Below are 17,012 nucleotides of genomic sequence, written 5' to 3' on the forward strand. Positions count from 1 at the left end.
CTCATTCCTGGTTCAAAACCAAGCTATGTATAACAAGTCAGTGAAATCATCACATACATATTTCACTAATACAATTGTACATCAATAAGACAATTTGGAAAGCAACCATTTTCCCCCCTACATCACTTTGATATTGATCCGCAGGCATACTCTCCTACGCATGTTCAGCATGCAGGGCATAGCCCCAAGCACTTCAATGCATAAAACATAAAAAAGAATTGGAAGCCAGGGAAAGAACTGGTGACTTGCACTGATATAAAAATGTCATCATATCTCTTACATACACACACACTCTAGTTCTGCATATGGACGCTTCCTCACAAATCAAGCCTGCCTTTGCATATTGTGCAAGCTACATTGTAGAAAAAAGTCCCGATCTAAATTCAGTGAGAATGGTGGCAAACCAAGACAAGAAAAGGCTGCACAGGGAAGCACAAAAGTACAGTGAAGAGTTTACACAGGAAAGCACCATCAGTGTGTGACTTGCCACACGACCATTCCATGTGTGTCTGTGTCTGAGGTCTCATTACACTGATTGCACTGATTGCACCAGCAGTGTTTTGTGTAGTGAGTCTAACAAGCTCATATATGAGCACCCTGCTTTCAAGAAAGCAAGGTACACGAGGGAACACTGAGGCTTGCAAGCAACTCCTTAGCATCGGCTACTTTGTAAGCTGTCATTTTTATGAATTTTGTGAATCACAGTTGGACTGCGCATTTCCAACATGCAAATATGTTGCCATGCACTAGGGTAATAGTGCATTTACAACAGCCTCGGTGTCAATTCTCAAAAACTACATAATCGAATATGTCTGTGAGCTCCTCATTTGTTAAAATATCTGTAAGTAAAAATTTTAGCTTGTACAATATTCACGAGGTGAAGCCCACGAGATTAATCTACGATATGCATGCAATATCATTAAGATGGAGCAATGGGTTATGACGAGAAATACCTCTGAGGTAAAAGCTGTGTGTATTAACTGGCCTTGCTTCGTCTGTCAAATGCTGCCAACTCATGTCCAATAACATTTAGAGATTTCTCCCATGGATTCAATATGCTGGTACTACCCACAACTACCCGACTGATAATTTGACTCAAGTCACACTGCAGCAGCGTCATACAGGCGCTGTTAGCATAAGTAACCCCTCTACCCCCCCTGAAGGAAACCTCGTCGCTGGGGTGGCAAGACCTCGTATCTACAAAACGGTTTAATGTCAAATGTTCAGAAGAGCAAAAAAACAACTACATGGCAGCCAAAGCACTATACTGAATGGGATAGCCTTTCTTCGAGAAGATGTGGTGGCTTCATTTTGGGGGTAAGACAGCTAGGAATTGGACAGGACATCACTGAACTGATTATCTGACCATTAATACAGGAAAGTAATTTTCACCAAAATTTGAGATACAAGGTCTTGTCACTGCAGCGACGAAATACTTCAGTCATACTCACTAAGCAGCATGCATTTCAAGGTCAGGATATCACTGCTGCTGGCACCATTCAGTTTTTAATGAACATTCAAAATCCCTCTCCCTAAAATATTATGAATCAAAAATTTACTTTGGCATGGTCAAGGTTGTAAAATATTTCTCAAGTACATTCAGTGGATGCTTAAAATTCTTATACAGTTCGACCTCGAGTATCCGGCCATGTCGGGACCAGTGCTCATCCAGATAAGCGAAATGGCTGGATATGGGAGACACAATGTTGATGTATATAGCGGCCGTCCAAGCTGCCATCCCAGTGCACTGGCAGCTAGACAGGTAGCGTACCTCGCAATGGTGGTGTAATCTATGCTAGCCTGCGCAAAATTGTAGTCCCTTCTTCACAAAAATAAAGTATATCTTTATGTTAGTTCTGTCGGAAATAATGTAAGTAAATCGTGTGAGATTTGTAGAAATTTTAATTGAGTTTAGAGTCACTGTTTTTTCTCAATTTTTGGATGAAAAAAAAAAGTCCTTCACTGCGTGAACGTGTCCAGATAATAGAGATTTCCGGATAAAAGGAGGCTGGATAATTGAGGTCGAACTGTATTCTGTTTTTATGTCAAAATGACATTAGAATTCTTAGTCCTACAAGGGCATGTCCAAAACAAAACAATAACCTGTGCCACGATTCTGAACATTTACAGCATGTCATGGAGTTAAAGGAATTTCTGCATCTCTCTACTAGGGTGTCCAAGCTCAGTGGCGGGCAGACTTGTTGATCTTGTCGTAGACCTCCGGAAACGCCCTCTTACAGTCCAGCTCCTTGCGCAACTTGTCGTAGAGGGAGTGGTCAAACATCTCACGGAATTCCTCACGCGTCATGTAGCTGTCGGCGTAGAGCATCTGAAATCTGTCCAGATAGCAATTCACATTCAAATCACATTTTATTTCCAATATCACATTCTTTCCAATACAATTACGAAAAATGTGAAACAAAAATATATATAAATACATACAAAACTTTGTTAAAAATCACTTTATCATTGGATAAGAGAGGGCCAGTAGCAGGAATTATAGGAGTGACAGCTGTCAGCAAGAGAATGTTTGATACTACAGCTGTACTGACAAAGTGAAGAAGAAAAACCAGTGGAGTTAAGTTATTGTAGAAACAAAAGTATAAAATTTATTCAATTCAAAAGAGCTTAAAGCCACCTAGGTCTCATTTTGAATACCTGCCAGGCCAGGTAGACTTTTCTGACGGAATATGTTCTGGGCAACAAGTTCACCTTCAATATGTGTGCATGTGTGTTGGTTTTCTCTGTTGACACATGTAACACAAATCATGACAAGCACAGTGATAACTTCCTACAGGTACTTGTGTCTAAGAGTAGCAGGTAAACATCTGTTGGCATACTGCCTAATGTTAGCCCCTCTATCTGTGAAACACTCATTGCCCTTCACAACTACAAAGTAGGTCTGTCAATATTGGGGTCATCTGGACATTAGACAAGTTTAATGTGACTTTAAATTGCATCTTAATCATGCTGATACATTCTATCTTTCTTCCTAACAAACTACTTAAGATTTGACCAGTGTAAGCTTTGTGTAAGCTTTGTGTTGCATGTTTTCAAGAATATTTGCTTGGGCCCACACAAAAGCATCATTACCTCCGCCAAGGGAGGAGGTTATGTTTTCGTTACCACTGGTTTGGTTGTTTGTTTGTGTGTTCGTTAGTTAGTTGTTTAGTTTGTCCGTGTGCAAAATAACTCAAAAAGTACTTAATGGATTGGGATGAAACTTGCAGGAAAGGTTTAGAATGACACAAGTAACAAACGATAACATTTGGTAGTGATCTGAGAATTTTGGGGGAATTTATGAAGGATTTTTGATATTTTGGCTGGTAGGGTCAATGAACTTGGGAGTTCAGGCTGCGCGCATTTGAGGTTTGCATGCGCGCACTAAAGTGCTTGCTCTAGTTTCTGCTAGGGGCAGGCGCGCCACGCAGCTGAGGGTTTATGACGTAACAAAGGCTTCTATATTGGGAAGTCAGGCGACTTTCAGCACACAATGCTATAAGTACGTATGGGTGGAAATCACTGATATCTCTATGGAAGAACAAGATAAGTGGTGGAAATAAGCTGCATGCTTGGCGGAGGTCTGCGCTCTCAGAGTGCTTCTAAAGTTATTGTTAGATTTTCTTGTTCTTGTTCTTGCTTTGCTTTTTTGTTTTTGTTTTTGTTTTTTCTTTTATTAGGTTTGTGTATCCTGTTATCATCCTGTAATTCACAATTTCATCAAAATCCTCTTGACCAATGACTATTTCTTTATTAAGATACGCACACACCCAAAATTACATTGATTTGTTTCCTCCTCACCAATTCACAGGATATTTACTGTCACGCCTCAAGATTAAAAAAAAAAACCAACAACATTGAAAAGCTAATTAAAAGTGATTAAAAGTAGTCAGTATGTGGTTCAATATAATTTTCTTGGCATAATTGTGCCTACAGAAGGCACTTACACTTTGTACTCATGCATACCAACTTATCCAGCCAGAAGAAACATTAGGGCTAATGTCCGTGATCTCATACATGTATGCCTGCTACATCAAAGTCTACCACACCTCTCAGTGGCTGGCTAGACAAATACGTAAGGTATCCTCTTTTAGCCTGAAACTTTTTTTTTTTTTTTTGGGGGGGGGGGTATTTCTGTGGCCATCTCTGAGGCATTACAGTCCTGTTAGTTTTTAGAAAGTAAAGGCTAAAAGGAGATTAAAGGACCAACTGCGGCGATTCCCCTATATAAAGTTGTTGTTTTCCTCAGATGCGAGTTTCTTCACTTTGTCTCCCTCTACAAATTAAATTTGTTAAGATCACAACTGTCGGAATTTCGGAGCTTGGGTATTTGTTCCATGTTCATCGTGTCACTGCCGGCAACCAGGGACAGCCTGGTGGCAGTGTCGCTGCCCAGAAAGCAGTAGATGACAGGTTCGGGTCCCGCTGGTTCCTTTTTTCCGACATGTTTGTTAATTTACAGATCAGCAGTTGCGATCTTCACAAATTAAATTTATAGAGGGACAAAAAGTGAAGAAACTTGCATCTGAACCTTCACCCCTCTGAATATCTTTCTTTCATTTGTTGTTTTCTTGTACCTCTAGATTTATCCTTACAAGATGTCTGTATTACAGGAAGACCATCCTGCTGTACCAGTGTGCGAATGTGAGTGTGTGTGTGTGTTTGCTCATTTTATTTATTACAATCATTATCATCATCATTGTGATTATCATCATTGATATATTATCATTATAACCATCACCTGTTCATTTTTTAATTTCTCTTGTTACCAAACTAAAGCATTATCATGTGTCAGTGTGTTACCACTCATCTACGCTCTGCTCAGTTAGATGGGTATGCTCACAACATGTCAGCAATTGACTTTCAGTCTGCAGTTACTCTTGCATCTCTTTTTCTTACCCGTTGACTTTCCGCACGTGCTCCTCCACGCGCCGAGTCGTGTTGCTGTGATGGTAAGCGGGGTTCTTGGGGTTGCCGTAGGCACCGATGTCCACGTACAGTTCATCCTGGTCACCATGGGGATGAACCATGCCCGGAAAGGAGGGCAGGTCAAATGGACACAGCCACAGGGGATACAGCTGAATTGTTTTTTAGAGGAGAGAGAAAGGGATGACCATCATGACAGGAGGAAAACCAATGCATGTAGATAATAATAATAGTTATGAGTATAATAGCTAGTTTTTATGTAGCGCATTTCACACTTGTTAAATATCTCAATGCGCTTTACAGACTATCATTACCCCGGTCACTGGATACATTATTTCCAACCAGCACTAACAGTACTCACTCTCCACTCCCTGGGGAGCATTCCAGTCAGTCACAGAGCCTTTCACAGGCGTGCACATGCTGATCAACCAACATAAGCTTGCTCATCCTAACGGGTACACATTTATACTACTAGGTGGAGAGGAGAAATGTGGATAAAGCGCACCCTGTTGAAGGGCAAACATGTCAGGCTTGGCTTGGGCTCAAAATCTCGAACCCATGCCATGCTTGTGTGATTCAGAGACGAGCGCTCTTATCCACTCAGCCACAACTCCTCACACTAGATGAACTGATATGTTTTGTGCTCAGCTGCAGAAATTCATTGAAAGACTTGTTTCCCCCGACATAATTTCCAGAATTCTTCCCTCTGACAAAAACTCACTAAAATTCTAGGTTACTTCTACACTGAATTTGCACACAACGGCTGAAGTTAGCATAAAATCAATTTAAAAAGCTCCATGAAAGTGCATGTCTGAAAATCATGTACACAGTTATGTTGATTGTCTTCAGAAATAGAATTCTACTTGATTGGCCACATTTGCACAATAGTGACCACAGAGATGTTTTAAACATATATTTCTTCCAAAAGGCTGTCTTTATCTCTGAAAGCTAAATTATTACTTATGCAATGCAAACAACAGAAAAACAAAATAAAAGGACAAAAGTGTCCTGGGTCTGTTGTCAAACCTACGAATAACACAGAAAATAAAAACACAAATGATCACAGCTTCCAGCCTACATGCTACAAAAATGAAATTGGAATTCAAAAGACGGTTCAGAGCTTTTATGATTTCTATGATTTCAAGACCTGTCAATTGTCAATCATCTCGCTATCACCTGTCAATCATCTCGCTATCACTGCTGCTACAAATAAGCTGTACGATGGCACTGGGAAAGGACGGCCAGGGGGCTCACCTCCATCTCCTTGTGGAAACACTCGAGGGAGCTCTTCATATCCTTGAGAGGGACCAGCATGTCCTGCACCACATGCTTCTTCTCGTAGAGCTCCCGAATGACCTCTCCCTGGGTGAGCTTGAGCAAGGAAACCTTGGGTGGGGTCAACCAGCCCAGGAGGTAGCGGAAGATGGGGTGGTTGCCGAATGGAACAATGTCCTGCAGAACAAGGTGCGGGAAATAACGATAAGATATTTTATAATCACCATTTGAATGGGAATTCACTCAACACATGTACAGATGTGGCTTGCATAAATGCAGAAATATTTAATAGTAGATCACATTACTTAAGTGAAGTTTGAGGAACATCAGACAATCCATTCAAAAGTTATGAATTTGTAAAGTTTGGGTTAGATTCATGTGCAATCATCACTGGATATTGAAAGATGGCTTCAACAGTTTGTGATGTCACAATAGTGGTACACTACAAAGAAAGTAGACAATAACTCCAGTAACTCTGTACATATGTTTGTGTTTGATGATCCAGATGTTGTCGTCATTCGTTTGATGCAACCGCCTGACAACAGCCATCGAAATACCTAAGGGTTATTATCTATGACGACAACATAGTCTGCCAGCCGCCTTATCGAACTTGGATCAGTATATCTCGGTAACAAGCAAGATGCCCGCAATTAACTGTCCCTTTCCAGAATGCACCTACAACACAGGTGATGTGGACGCACAGCTCGCCCTAGAACTCTTGAAAATACATGGTCTTGCCCATGCAAAAACCGAGCACAACCTCCCCACATCACAGCCAAGGTTGAGAAAGTCCACCGACCTATGCTAGTCGCAGAAAGTACGTCTGAGGACTGGAATTACTTCCTCACCCGTTGGGCTGACTATGAAGAAGCAACCGGGATAACTGGGAAATCTCTCATACTTCAACTGCTCAAATGCTGTGACGAAAAGCTGCGTCGGGACCTGACCCGCACTGCTGGGGGCTCACTCACCAACAAAAGTAAAGCTGATGTTCTAATGCTCATGAAAAAACTAGCGATCAGGGCAGAGAATCCAATGGTGACTCGTGCTGAGCTTCACACGATGCGACAAGATCATGATGAACCGGTTCGCGCCTTCAGCGCTCGGGTCCGTGGCCAGGCAGACACTTGCCAATACACCATACAGTGCCCAAATTGTGGCACTGACGTGGACTACACTGAACCCATGATACGTGACATCGTAAGTCAAGGCCTCGCAGACAAGGATATCCAACTCGAACTCCTTGGTGACACGAATCAGTCTCCCTCACTTGAAGAAGTCCTGCAGTTTGTTGAAAAGAAAGAGTCCAGCAAACGCTCAGCGCCCCGTCTAGCTTGCCCCCAGTACTCCGCAGCAGCAAGCAGTACGTACAGACGGCAGCAACTGGGATCAGTCAAAGACCGCGCACAGAAACCACAAGCTCAGGCTGGCCAACCCCCCGACCCCAGTGATACATGCATGTACTGTGGCAAACATGGCCACGGCACCAAGGCATCTGCTCGTATCCGCAGCAAAGAATGCCCCGCCTACGGCCAGACATGTGGGAAGTGCAACGTCCGGAACCACTTCAGCTCTGTATGCAAAGGCGGACGACGCAACACTACAGCCTCCGCCTCGCAGGAGGACGCTGAGTTTGGCCAACTCTGTGGGATCAGCGACCTCCCCTACAACCAGACCCATGCTAATTCCAACCACAACACCAGTGCAGCCATCACCCTGGACCACCACGTACACGATCAACTCTCAAATGCTTGGCTCAAACACTCGTCCATGCCTCAACCGATCGTCACCCTAACGGCTAGCGTCCACCGCGAGGACTATGAAGCACTTGGCTTTCCTCTAGCGAGTGACACTCAGCCCACCCCCATCGACAGCACGGCCGATACAGGATGCCAGAGTTGCTTAGGAGGAGTGCAGATACTGCCACAACTGGGCTTACGAAGAAGTGACCTACTCCCCGTCAAAATGTCGATGCGTGCTGCCAATAACAAAGGCATCAACATCATTGGAGCCACCTTGGTACGTTTCACAGGTTGCTCACCAGAAGGGGACACCCTCATGACCAAGCAGATGGTGTACATCACTGACCAATCTGACAAACTCTTCCTCAGTCGCGAAGCGTGCATAGCCCTCAAGCTAATTCCTGCTACCTTTCCCACGGTCGGCGAGTGCTCAACAACTGGCGACTTCACCCATGAAACAAGACATTGTGATTGTCCACCTCGCAGCAAGCCGCCTCCACGTCCCACTGCACCTCCATTTCCAGTCACCAGCGACAACAGAGAACGTCTCCAACAGTGGCTCTTGGATTACTATGCCTCATCAACGTTCAACACCTGCACGCACACACCACTCCCGATGATGGATGGCCCCCCCATGCGCTTGATGATCGACCCAGAGGCTACACCAGTGGCACACCATACCCCCATCCCAGTCCCCATTCATTGGCAAGACGAAGTCAAGGCGGGTCTGGATAGAGATGTCAGCCTTGGTGTTATCGAGCCAGTCCCCGTGGGCACACCTGTAACATATTGCCACCGAATGGTCATATGTGCCAAGAAAAATGGAACCCCCCGCCGCACTGTTGACATGCAGGCACTAAACACCAATGCTGTTAGGGAGACGCATCACACTCCATCACCATTCCATCTTGCGCGATCCGTCCCACACAACACCACTAAGACGGTCTGTGATGCCTGGAATGGATACCATAGTGTCCCACTTCACGAGGACGACCGCCACCTGACTACATTCATAACGCCATGGGGACGCTACCGCTACCGGGTATGCCCACAAGGCTACGTTGCTTCTGGCGACAGCTACACCCGCCAGTTTGATGAGGTAGTCTCGCACATCCCAGACAAAGTGAAGTGCATCGACGATACCCTCCTGTGGTCACATTCGCTTGAAACCAGTTTTCACCAAACCACGGAATGGCTTGAAACTTGTGGCAACAAAGGCATCACTCTCAACCCCGACAAATTCGTCTTCGCAGCAGACACAGTTGAGTTCGCGGGATTTGAGATCACCAGTCACGACGTACGCCCAAGCCAACGGTATTTGCAGGCCATTCGCGACTTTCCTACCCCTCAATCGACCACAGACGTCAGGTCGTGGTTTGGCCTCATGAATCAAGTTGCATATGCATTCTCAATGGCGGATACCATGACCCCATTCCGCAATCTCCTCAAGCCAGGACAGACCTTCCATTGGGATGAAACGCTAGACAAGCTCTTTTGTGAGTCAAAACAGAGGATCATCAATGAGATACACAATGGCGTCAAGATCTTTGATAAATCAAAACCCACATGCCTCGTCACGGACTGGTCAAAAACTGGCATTGGCTTTTGGCTACTGCAGAAACACTGCCAATGTCATGCAGATGGCACAGCCAAGCCATTTTGTTGTCGCGAAGGGTGGAAGATTGTTCTAGTCGGCAGCCGATTCACACATCCAGCCGAATCACGCTACGCACCCATTGAAGCGGAGGCCCTCGCCGTGGCAGATGCCCTCGACCGTGCACGATACTTTGTCCTTGGATGCAAGGACCTCATTGTCGCAGTTGACCACAAGCCGCTCCTTGGCATCTTTGCGACCCGTGCCCTCGATGAGATAAGCAACCCACGCCTCCGTAACCTCAAGGAGAAGACGCTACGCTACAGCTTCCGAGTGATTCACATCCAAGGTGCAAGGAACCGGGCCTCTGACTGCATGTCTCGCCATCCTACAGGTGATCCCAACCCGGCCAAATACCCACTCGAGGATGACATAGGCTCTGCTTCATGCACACCTGGGCCCACAGACTTCATGGCACAGCTACGAGACAACGCTCCCATGCAGTGCGACATTGACATCTTGCTTGAAGCTTCTGCATCTGCATCCCTCGAGGGCCTACAGTCGATAACCTGGGATCGCGTGAAATTAGCAACCACAAGCGACCAAGACTTGGCCCGCCTCACCAACATGCTCGAGTACGGAGACTTGCCCCGAACACGACATGGATGGCCTGAACCCCTTCGCCCATACTACCAATTCTGTGACCACCTTTACACCCTCGATGGGGTTATCATGTACAAAGACCGGGTTGTTATCCCACCAACGTTACGCGACGACTGCATTCGGGCACTCCACTCTGCCCATCAAGGCACCTCCATGATGACTGCAAGAGCAGAGTCCTCGGTCTTCTGGCCAGGTATCACACACGCCATCAACAACGCCAGGGCCCGTTGCAGCCATTGTAATCGCATGGCACCATCACAACCTAGTGCCCCACCAATGCCATGCCTTGAACCAGCCTACCCCTTTCAGTGCATATGTGCCGATTACTTCCAGTACAAAGGCAGCAACTACCTTGTGGTTGTCGACAGATACTCCAACTGGCCCATCGTTGAAAGTGCCGCAAATGGAGCTGCCGGCCTCATCGCTTGCCTGCGACGTATCTTTGCAACTTATGGCATCGCCGATGAGATCACGTCAGATGGTGGTCCTGAATTTACAGCAGCCATGACTCGCGACTTCCTCCGCCGATGGGGCGTACACCACCGGCTCTCATCCGTTGCCTTCCCCCATGGCAACTGTCGTGCTGAGGTGGGTGTTAAGACTGTCAAGCGTATCATTGCAGACAACACGGGACAAGGCGGTACGCTAGACACTAACTCCTTCCAGCGAGCAATACTGCAATACCGCAACACACCAGACCCGACCACAAAAGTGTCACCAGCTCAATGTGTCTTTGGCCGCCCAATCAGGGATTTCGTACCAATTCATCCTGGCCGGTATACACCACATCCGACCTGGCGCGACACACTTACTGCCAGGGAGGCAGCCTTACGTAACCGCCACATGCTTCAGGCAGAGCGCTGGTCCGAACACACTCGCAAGCTCCCACCACTCAAAGTAGGTGACATGGTGCGCATCCAGAATCAAATTGGCTTGTACCCCCGGAAGTGGGATAAGACGGGTCTTGTGAAAGAAGTGCGACAATATGACCAGTACCTTGTGCGCATCGATGGCTCAGGCCGCCTGACATTGAAAAACAGGAAATTCCTGCGGAAATACGTACCCATATTCCATCAAGAGCCTCGTCGATCCATAGTCGACGACTTGGTGCGACTAACCCCTCGACCTCCTGCAATTCCATTGGAGAAGCAATGGATCAAACCCACCCACCACAAGCTCACGATGGAGGTAAACCGCGATCAACCAGTTGTCCCAGCCACACGCCCAACCCCTGATGTTCCGCCTCAGCCCACGCTACCCGCTGCCGAGTCACCAATGGAACCACCAGCAGCCCAAACTCCAGCTGCACTACCTGCCACGGGACCCCGCCTGCCACAGCCAACCGCAGGCGACCCACCAATGGCTGACACTCCAAACCCGCGACGATCCACGCGTGTCAAGAGACCACCTGAATGGATCAAGGACTATGTGAAATAAACTTTCATCCAATACAGCCCCTGTCGCACTTCCCAGTTGGACAGCGACTTAGGGGGGAGATAGACAATAACTCCAGTAACTCTGTACATATGTTTGTGTTTGATGTTCCAGATGTTGTCGTCATTCGTTTGATGCAACCGCCTGACAACAGCCATCGAAATACCTAAGGGTTATTATCTAGAAAGTAAGAAGAGAGTTCCACAAAATTTCATTTTATGAGACAAGTACAAATTCATTCAACTTATGAATGAATGAATGAATGAATGAATGAATTGCTTTATTGTCCATAAAGGAAATTCTCTTTTCACTGGTTTTTTTACATGTAGTCCACATAGTGAACAAGACAAAAAATTACAATTACATATTACAAATTGACAAATTCATCATAGTTCAAAGGTACATATTGCATAACATATAATTCTGCTTGCCCAATGTATACATTAGAATAGCATATGAAATAGACCAAGTATTGATAATATACAACTGTCTTGTAAATCAATTTTGGCCAAAAAGTTCTGTATCATATAGGGCCTAAGTCATAAAAAAATTACTGACACATGTTGAGGGCAATATCATTCCCCCTGCCGTCAAAAGAAGTAAACAAAAAAATTAAAGGCAAGAAGCATAAAGAATTGTGCTATTCTCTGATTTCTCTCAAACTTCACTAGTTGTTCTTCTACTATTTCTGAATGAACTGAGGTTACATGGGGTAAATTTCTCCCTTTAAGTCAACAGAAGTTGACTTTAAAGGCAATTGTTACATACAGTGTACAAACTGGATCAGCATGCTGTAATGTGTACACGGGAATAGCTTTCATGGGACAGGTTGGGTCTGCATGTGCTAATTTGAGAAATAACAGAAACATGATTTCTACAAAACCACAGCTTGATCCTTTGTGCAATTATATCCATGTCCATTCATGAATGCATCAAACATCTACATGAGTAGAATAACTGGCACTAATTCTGCACGCTGCATAAATACCTGTAACTGATGCATGTGATATGCTTGTTTCAACATATGATTTATTGTCTTTAGGAATACAAGGAACAGTAAATGACAAATATTCACTGTACATTCATTTCCACGCCTTTCATGCTATTTTTGGCTAGCACAAATTCTAAAACCCACAAAAATATTGCCTTGATTTTCTCTGCACATTTTGAACGAGTTGTATTGTCTTCTTTGTCAGCCGATAACACAACAGTAGTACACTGTACATGTAGAAATAATGGTGTGTGTATGTGTGTATGTAGAAGAATGTACAGGATTTGAAAATATCTCACGAACCGTCTACTGCGAATGAATGCTGTAGTATCTTCCAGTCTGGGAAGATAGGGCTGATGATAATATGTGATTGTGCATCACAAAAGCAACAAAAAGTTGTACGTCCTGATTTTACATGAGGAATAAAAAATATGTGATACATCGTAAGGTCAACCTAGTCAATCATCTAGATGAGTATTTCACATTTTCTGAAAGAGCAATTCTCCTACATAATTCTAAAGTTTGGGATCATTAAAACAAATGGCAAATTTTTAGCAGTTTTTGTAGACCACCTTTTTTTCCCTTGTAAAATATAGTGTGATTTGGTTTGTCTTACAGGCCTCTTTTATTTCTAAAAATACATTACATTCTTCAATTTCAACTCTAATAAATTATTGCTGAACAGATGATGCTACTGCTTTGACAGTTGGTATTTGTCCTGGATAGATTGTTGATAGAGCATGCTTAATATCAGCTTTAATCTATAATCCCTTCATTGTTGTTGCTATGGCATTTCACGTCTTGCCTTTTGTCCTTTTCATCGCACAGCTAGCACGGCTTGGTGAGATTAAGCGCATGAATGGACCCAATACTATAGAGGCCTCTTCCTCGGTACACACTTGTCCAGAGTGTGTGCATTCTTTCCAGTATCTAGGTAGGTTTTAATAGGAGAGTCCATTTGAATTGAGCTACACATCATTTTAAAGCTTAAAGTGTGCCCTTTTAGAATCTACCCGTGTCTAAAAATCCATGTCTGGCCACTTTTTGTTGGTTTTGCAACAAAGGGTCACATGACTGCCCATGAAGTGATGTAATTCATCTAATAGGGTCTTTGGAATCTCTCCAGTGCTTGACCTTCTGCTGTACTGTCCACTGCACTGACCACACTTTATCAGCTGCAGCAACATGTCTTGTCTGTCCTTCCGACAGCTGTTCTTTCCGCACAACAGCAAAATGACTAGTTTACATACCACAATTAATGTTCACTTCATGGCCTTGTGGCTGGCAAGGGGGACATTGCTCACTACAGAGTGTTCTCGCTGTCATAAAGCAATGTGAAGAGAACACACGACAATAACCTAGGCTATGATTACCTTTCCTAATTACATTTCATCATCCAAGGATGAGATATTCTGTGCCATTACCCCCCCCCCCCCATACACACACACACACACACCCATACACAAACACAATAAAGGGGAAGGAATGTTTCATTATCCCGTTGAGGACGAGTCCCGAGTATACTCGAGCAAGTTATCTATGGGAAATGCATGTTGTAGCAAAAGTAGCCTGTCCTCAACAGGTTAACAAGGATATAGTCCTGATCTTTTAAACTAGAATTCTCTGTATTTTCAAGAGAGATTTTGTTAATATGGTTTCATTGTTGTTGATTTCTTTTCTGTTTGTAGTCTCCATGGGCTCAGTTATAGTCAAATCCAAGGAAACAATGACACAAAACATTGATCTTTTCTGCCATGCTCTCTTGAAAGGCAAAATAATGCTGTAAAGAAAAAGGATCCTCACAAAGAAACAAAAAGACTTCCAGATTGCGTTCACCTGTGCAATACACTCCACCTGAGGCAAATTATTTCAGATCTATTTTAAAGATGGCCCTTCCCTTTTGCATTCCTTCCCAAATAGCACAGAACATGATATATTCCACCAGAATGACAAGACTATTGTAAATCTATAACATTTCTGTGATATTTGAAGGTTGTTAGCCGTTAAAATTCAAATAATGCACCAAACGCTCACCGTAACGTATTCTGTGTACTAGGCACAGCTGCATACATTAATCCTCCTGTGGTTGTAATATGATACTTATACTTCGAACAACAGATATGCATGCTAAAGCTGTCAGAAAAGAAGAATTCACTAGCTTCTCTTACTTTGTTATCAATGGCAAATAACAACACACCACTTACATGAACTACATGTACAACTAAGTGCATCACACAGGTCTGCAAAACTAGACTAGTATTTAGATTTGTCATTTTTGCGAAGTTCGCAAAAATTATTCAAATCTTAACGGTCAATTTAACTAAACAAATAAAGACCCTCTTGAGTTCAAAATTTACAGGTTTCCAAATAGTGTTTTCTTCAATACCTAAGTGTTTTTTTTTTCAAAAATTTGCATGCATAAGGGATTGGCTGTCTTTAAAATTTTTAGAACTAGGGATCAATTGCTTCAGGTCCATTGGGCAACACCCTCATACACTTTTTGTATTAGTTTGGTTATTTGGGCTTCACCCTAGCAGACCCCTGGGGGCGCCACAACCATTTGTACAAACTATGATCCTCTCCCCTCCCTCATTGATGATTCCTGTCAATTTTGTCCACATTTCTAGCCTCCAGCTTTCAAGACGTTGCTGACAATGTGAAATAGCTTCTGCACAACCACACTGCACACTGCTAACAGCATGAAGGAAGATGGATAATAGACACTAAATAGCACTGATTGGAATAGCCTGTGAACTTGAGTCATTTGGCTTAGGAGATTATTTAATTAAGCGCGACTTCATTAAATATTAAAAGTGTATATGGTACCTCAAAATTGGTATTTATTTAGTGAATTGAAACCTCTCTTTATTTTATGCAATTTATCTGTATTTCATAATTTATAAATATCATCACTGCTTCACTAATCATTGGCACTTTAAATCCAGCACACCTGTTCTGGAGACAGTGTGTTACAGGAAAATCAGTCCATCTTCAATGGGTTAATTATTCATCAAATGAGTCCAGGTAGGGTTTCAGGGCCTGTTTCAGAAATATGCATGTGCAACTGTAGCAAGTTTACTACATAGAATATTGGCATTTATCATGGTACAGTGTAACAGTTGGACAACAAGTCATATTAAAAGCTGAAAGTATTTTCTATGTTGCTAGCTATGCTAGGACAACTGCAGTTACCGTCACTTGCAATAATTGTTGTAACAGACCCCTGATGTCTCCAATGCCTGCATTTTCTCACCTGGATCTCCCAGAAAATGCTCCTGGAGTGTCGATGGTAGTAATGTCGCAGGGGGATGTACTCAACGGCTGGACCAGTCTTCAGGAAGGTCTCAACATGCTTAAAAAACCAGGGCTTCCAGAAGTTCCCAATGGAGTTAATCTTTACAACAAAGAGAAGTAAAAGTAATGAGTCACATATGGAAATACATAACATATCAAACTAACCAGACAAATATGGAAATATATAACATATCAAACTAACCAGACATGTGACCTAAAAATATATTTGTATGTGTCTTACCCAATATTTTTCAAGTTTTCAATAGCTCAATCCTGATGCTTTCGAGTCAGTTTCAGAGCAGAACATGAAAACATTGAAACGGAATGTACACACTGACTGACACGGTCCATGGCATTGAAAAAATTGATCAAAGAAACAAGTTCCCGTTTTTGCTGCTGTTTGTTTATTGCATGATCACCAGTGTTTTTTTAACTAGAATAATTCCAAGTTTTTTCAGTAATAAGTCCTCAAGTATTCATGCCCAGCAGTGAATTCAGAACAGCATAATGTATGAGCTGCAATTTTCGCATAAAGATATATTTGTATCGTTGTTTTCTTGTGCTTTTTATATTCCTGAGTGAAAGATGATTCGTGAAATTCACAAAAATAAAACGTTAAACCACTGCAACAATTTCAGCTCATACAGTAGTCTGCAGAAGGCAAAGAGAGCATCAAGTAAAAAAGAATTGAATACAAAAAGAAAGTTCTCACCTTGTCTGGTTCAGCATCATCAGTCAGTTTACCAGTCATGATCACAGCTGTATCCTTGGAATACATTAGGCCCTCAACGAACTCGTTGACGTCACCACGCCTGGATTCCTCAGCGAAGACATTGTAGATGTCGTCGAAGCAATGCACTGGTTTATACTCGAGCCGGACAAACTGCTTGGCCGGCACGATTTTGATCTCGGCAGAGACCAGAAAGCCAAGGGTGCCGTAGGACCATGGTACAGCATAGAAGAGATCAGGGTTTTCATCCTGGAGCAAATTTGTCACAGATTACACGGGTGTGAGGGTACTTTCAGAAAAATGCCTGAAAAAATCTGAAACTTATGAAAAGAAAAAGTCTGAAGGGCCTAAAAGCTGTGAATA

General features: G+C 43.5%; 1 protein-coding gene across 1 annotated transcript in view; it reads right to left on the minus strand.

The window, feature by feature from the left end:
* Nucleotides 1–959: 959 nt before the first annotated feature.
* Nucleotides 960–17,012, minus strand: part of LOC139733681 (delta(24)-sterol reductase-like) — a 34,070-nt gene continuing 18,017 nt past the window's right edge. Inside the window, exons 4-8 of the mRNA XM_071644493.1 lie at nucleotides 16,632–16,898; nucleotides 15,879–16,019; nucleotides 6,181–6,378; nucleotides 4,900–5,078; nucleotides 960–2,336 (exon numbers count right to left, since the gene is read on the minus strand). Of these exons, the coding sequence (XP_071500594.1) occupies nucleotides 2,183–2,336; nucleotides 4,900–5,078; nucleotides 6,181–6,378; nucleotides 15,879–16,019; nucleotides 16,632–16,898 (939 nt within the window). The 3' untranslated portion in view covers nucleotides 960–2,182. The remainder of the gene's footprint in view (nucleotides 2,337–4,899; nucleotides 5,079–6,180; nucleotides 6,379–15,878; nucleotides 16,020–16,631; nucleotides 16,899–17,012) is intronic.

The sequence above is a fragment of the Diadema antillarum genome, unplaced genomic scaffold (genome assembly GCF_040938485.1).
Source record: "Diadema antillarum isolate AM-2024a unplaced genomic scaffold, OU_Dant_1.0 seq00000486_RagTag, whole genome shotgun sequence".
Classification (NCBI taxonomy): domain Eukaryota; kingdom Metazoa; phylum Echinodermata; class Echinoidea; order Diadematoida; family Diadematidae; genus Diadema; species Diadema antillarum.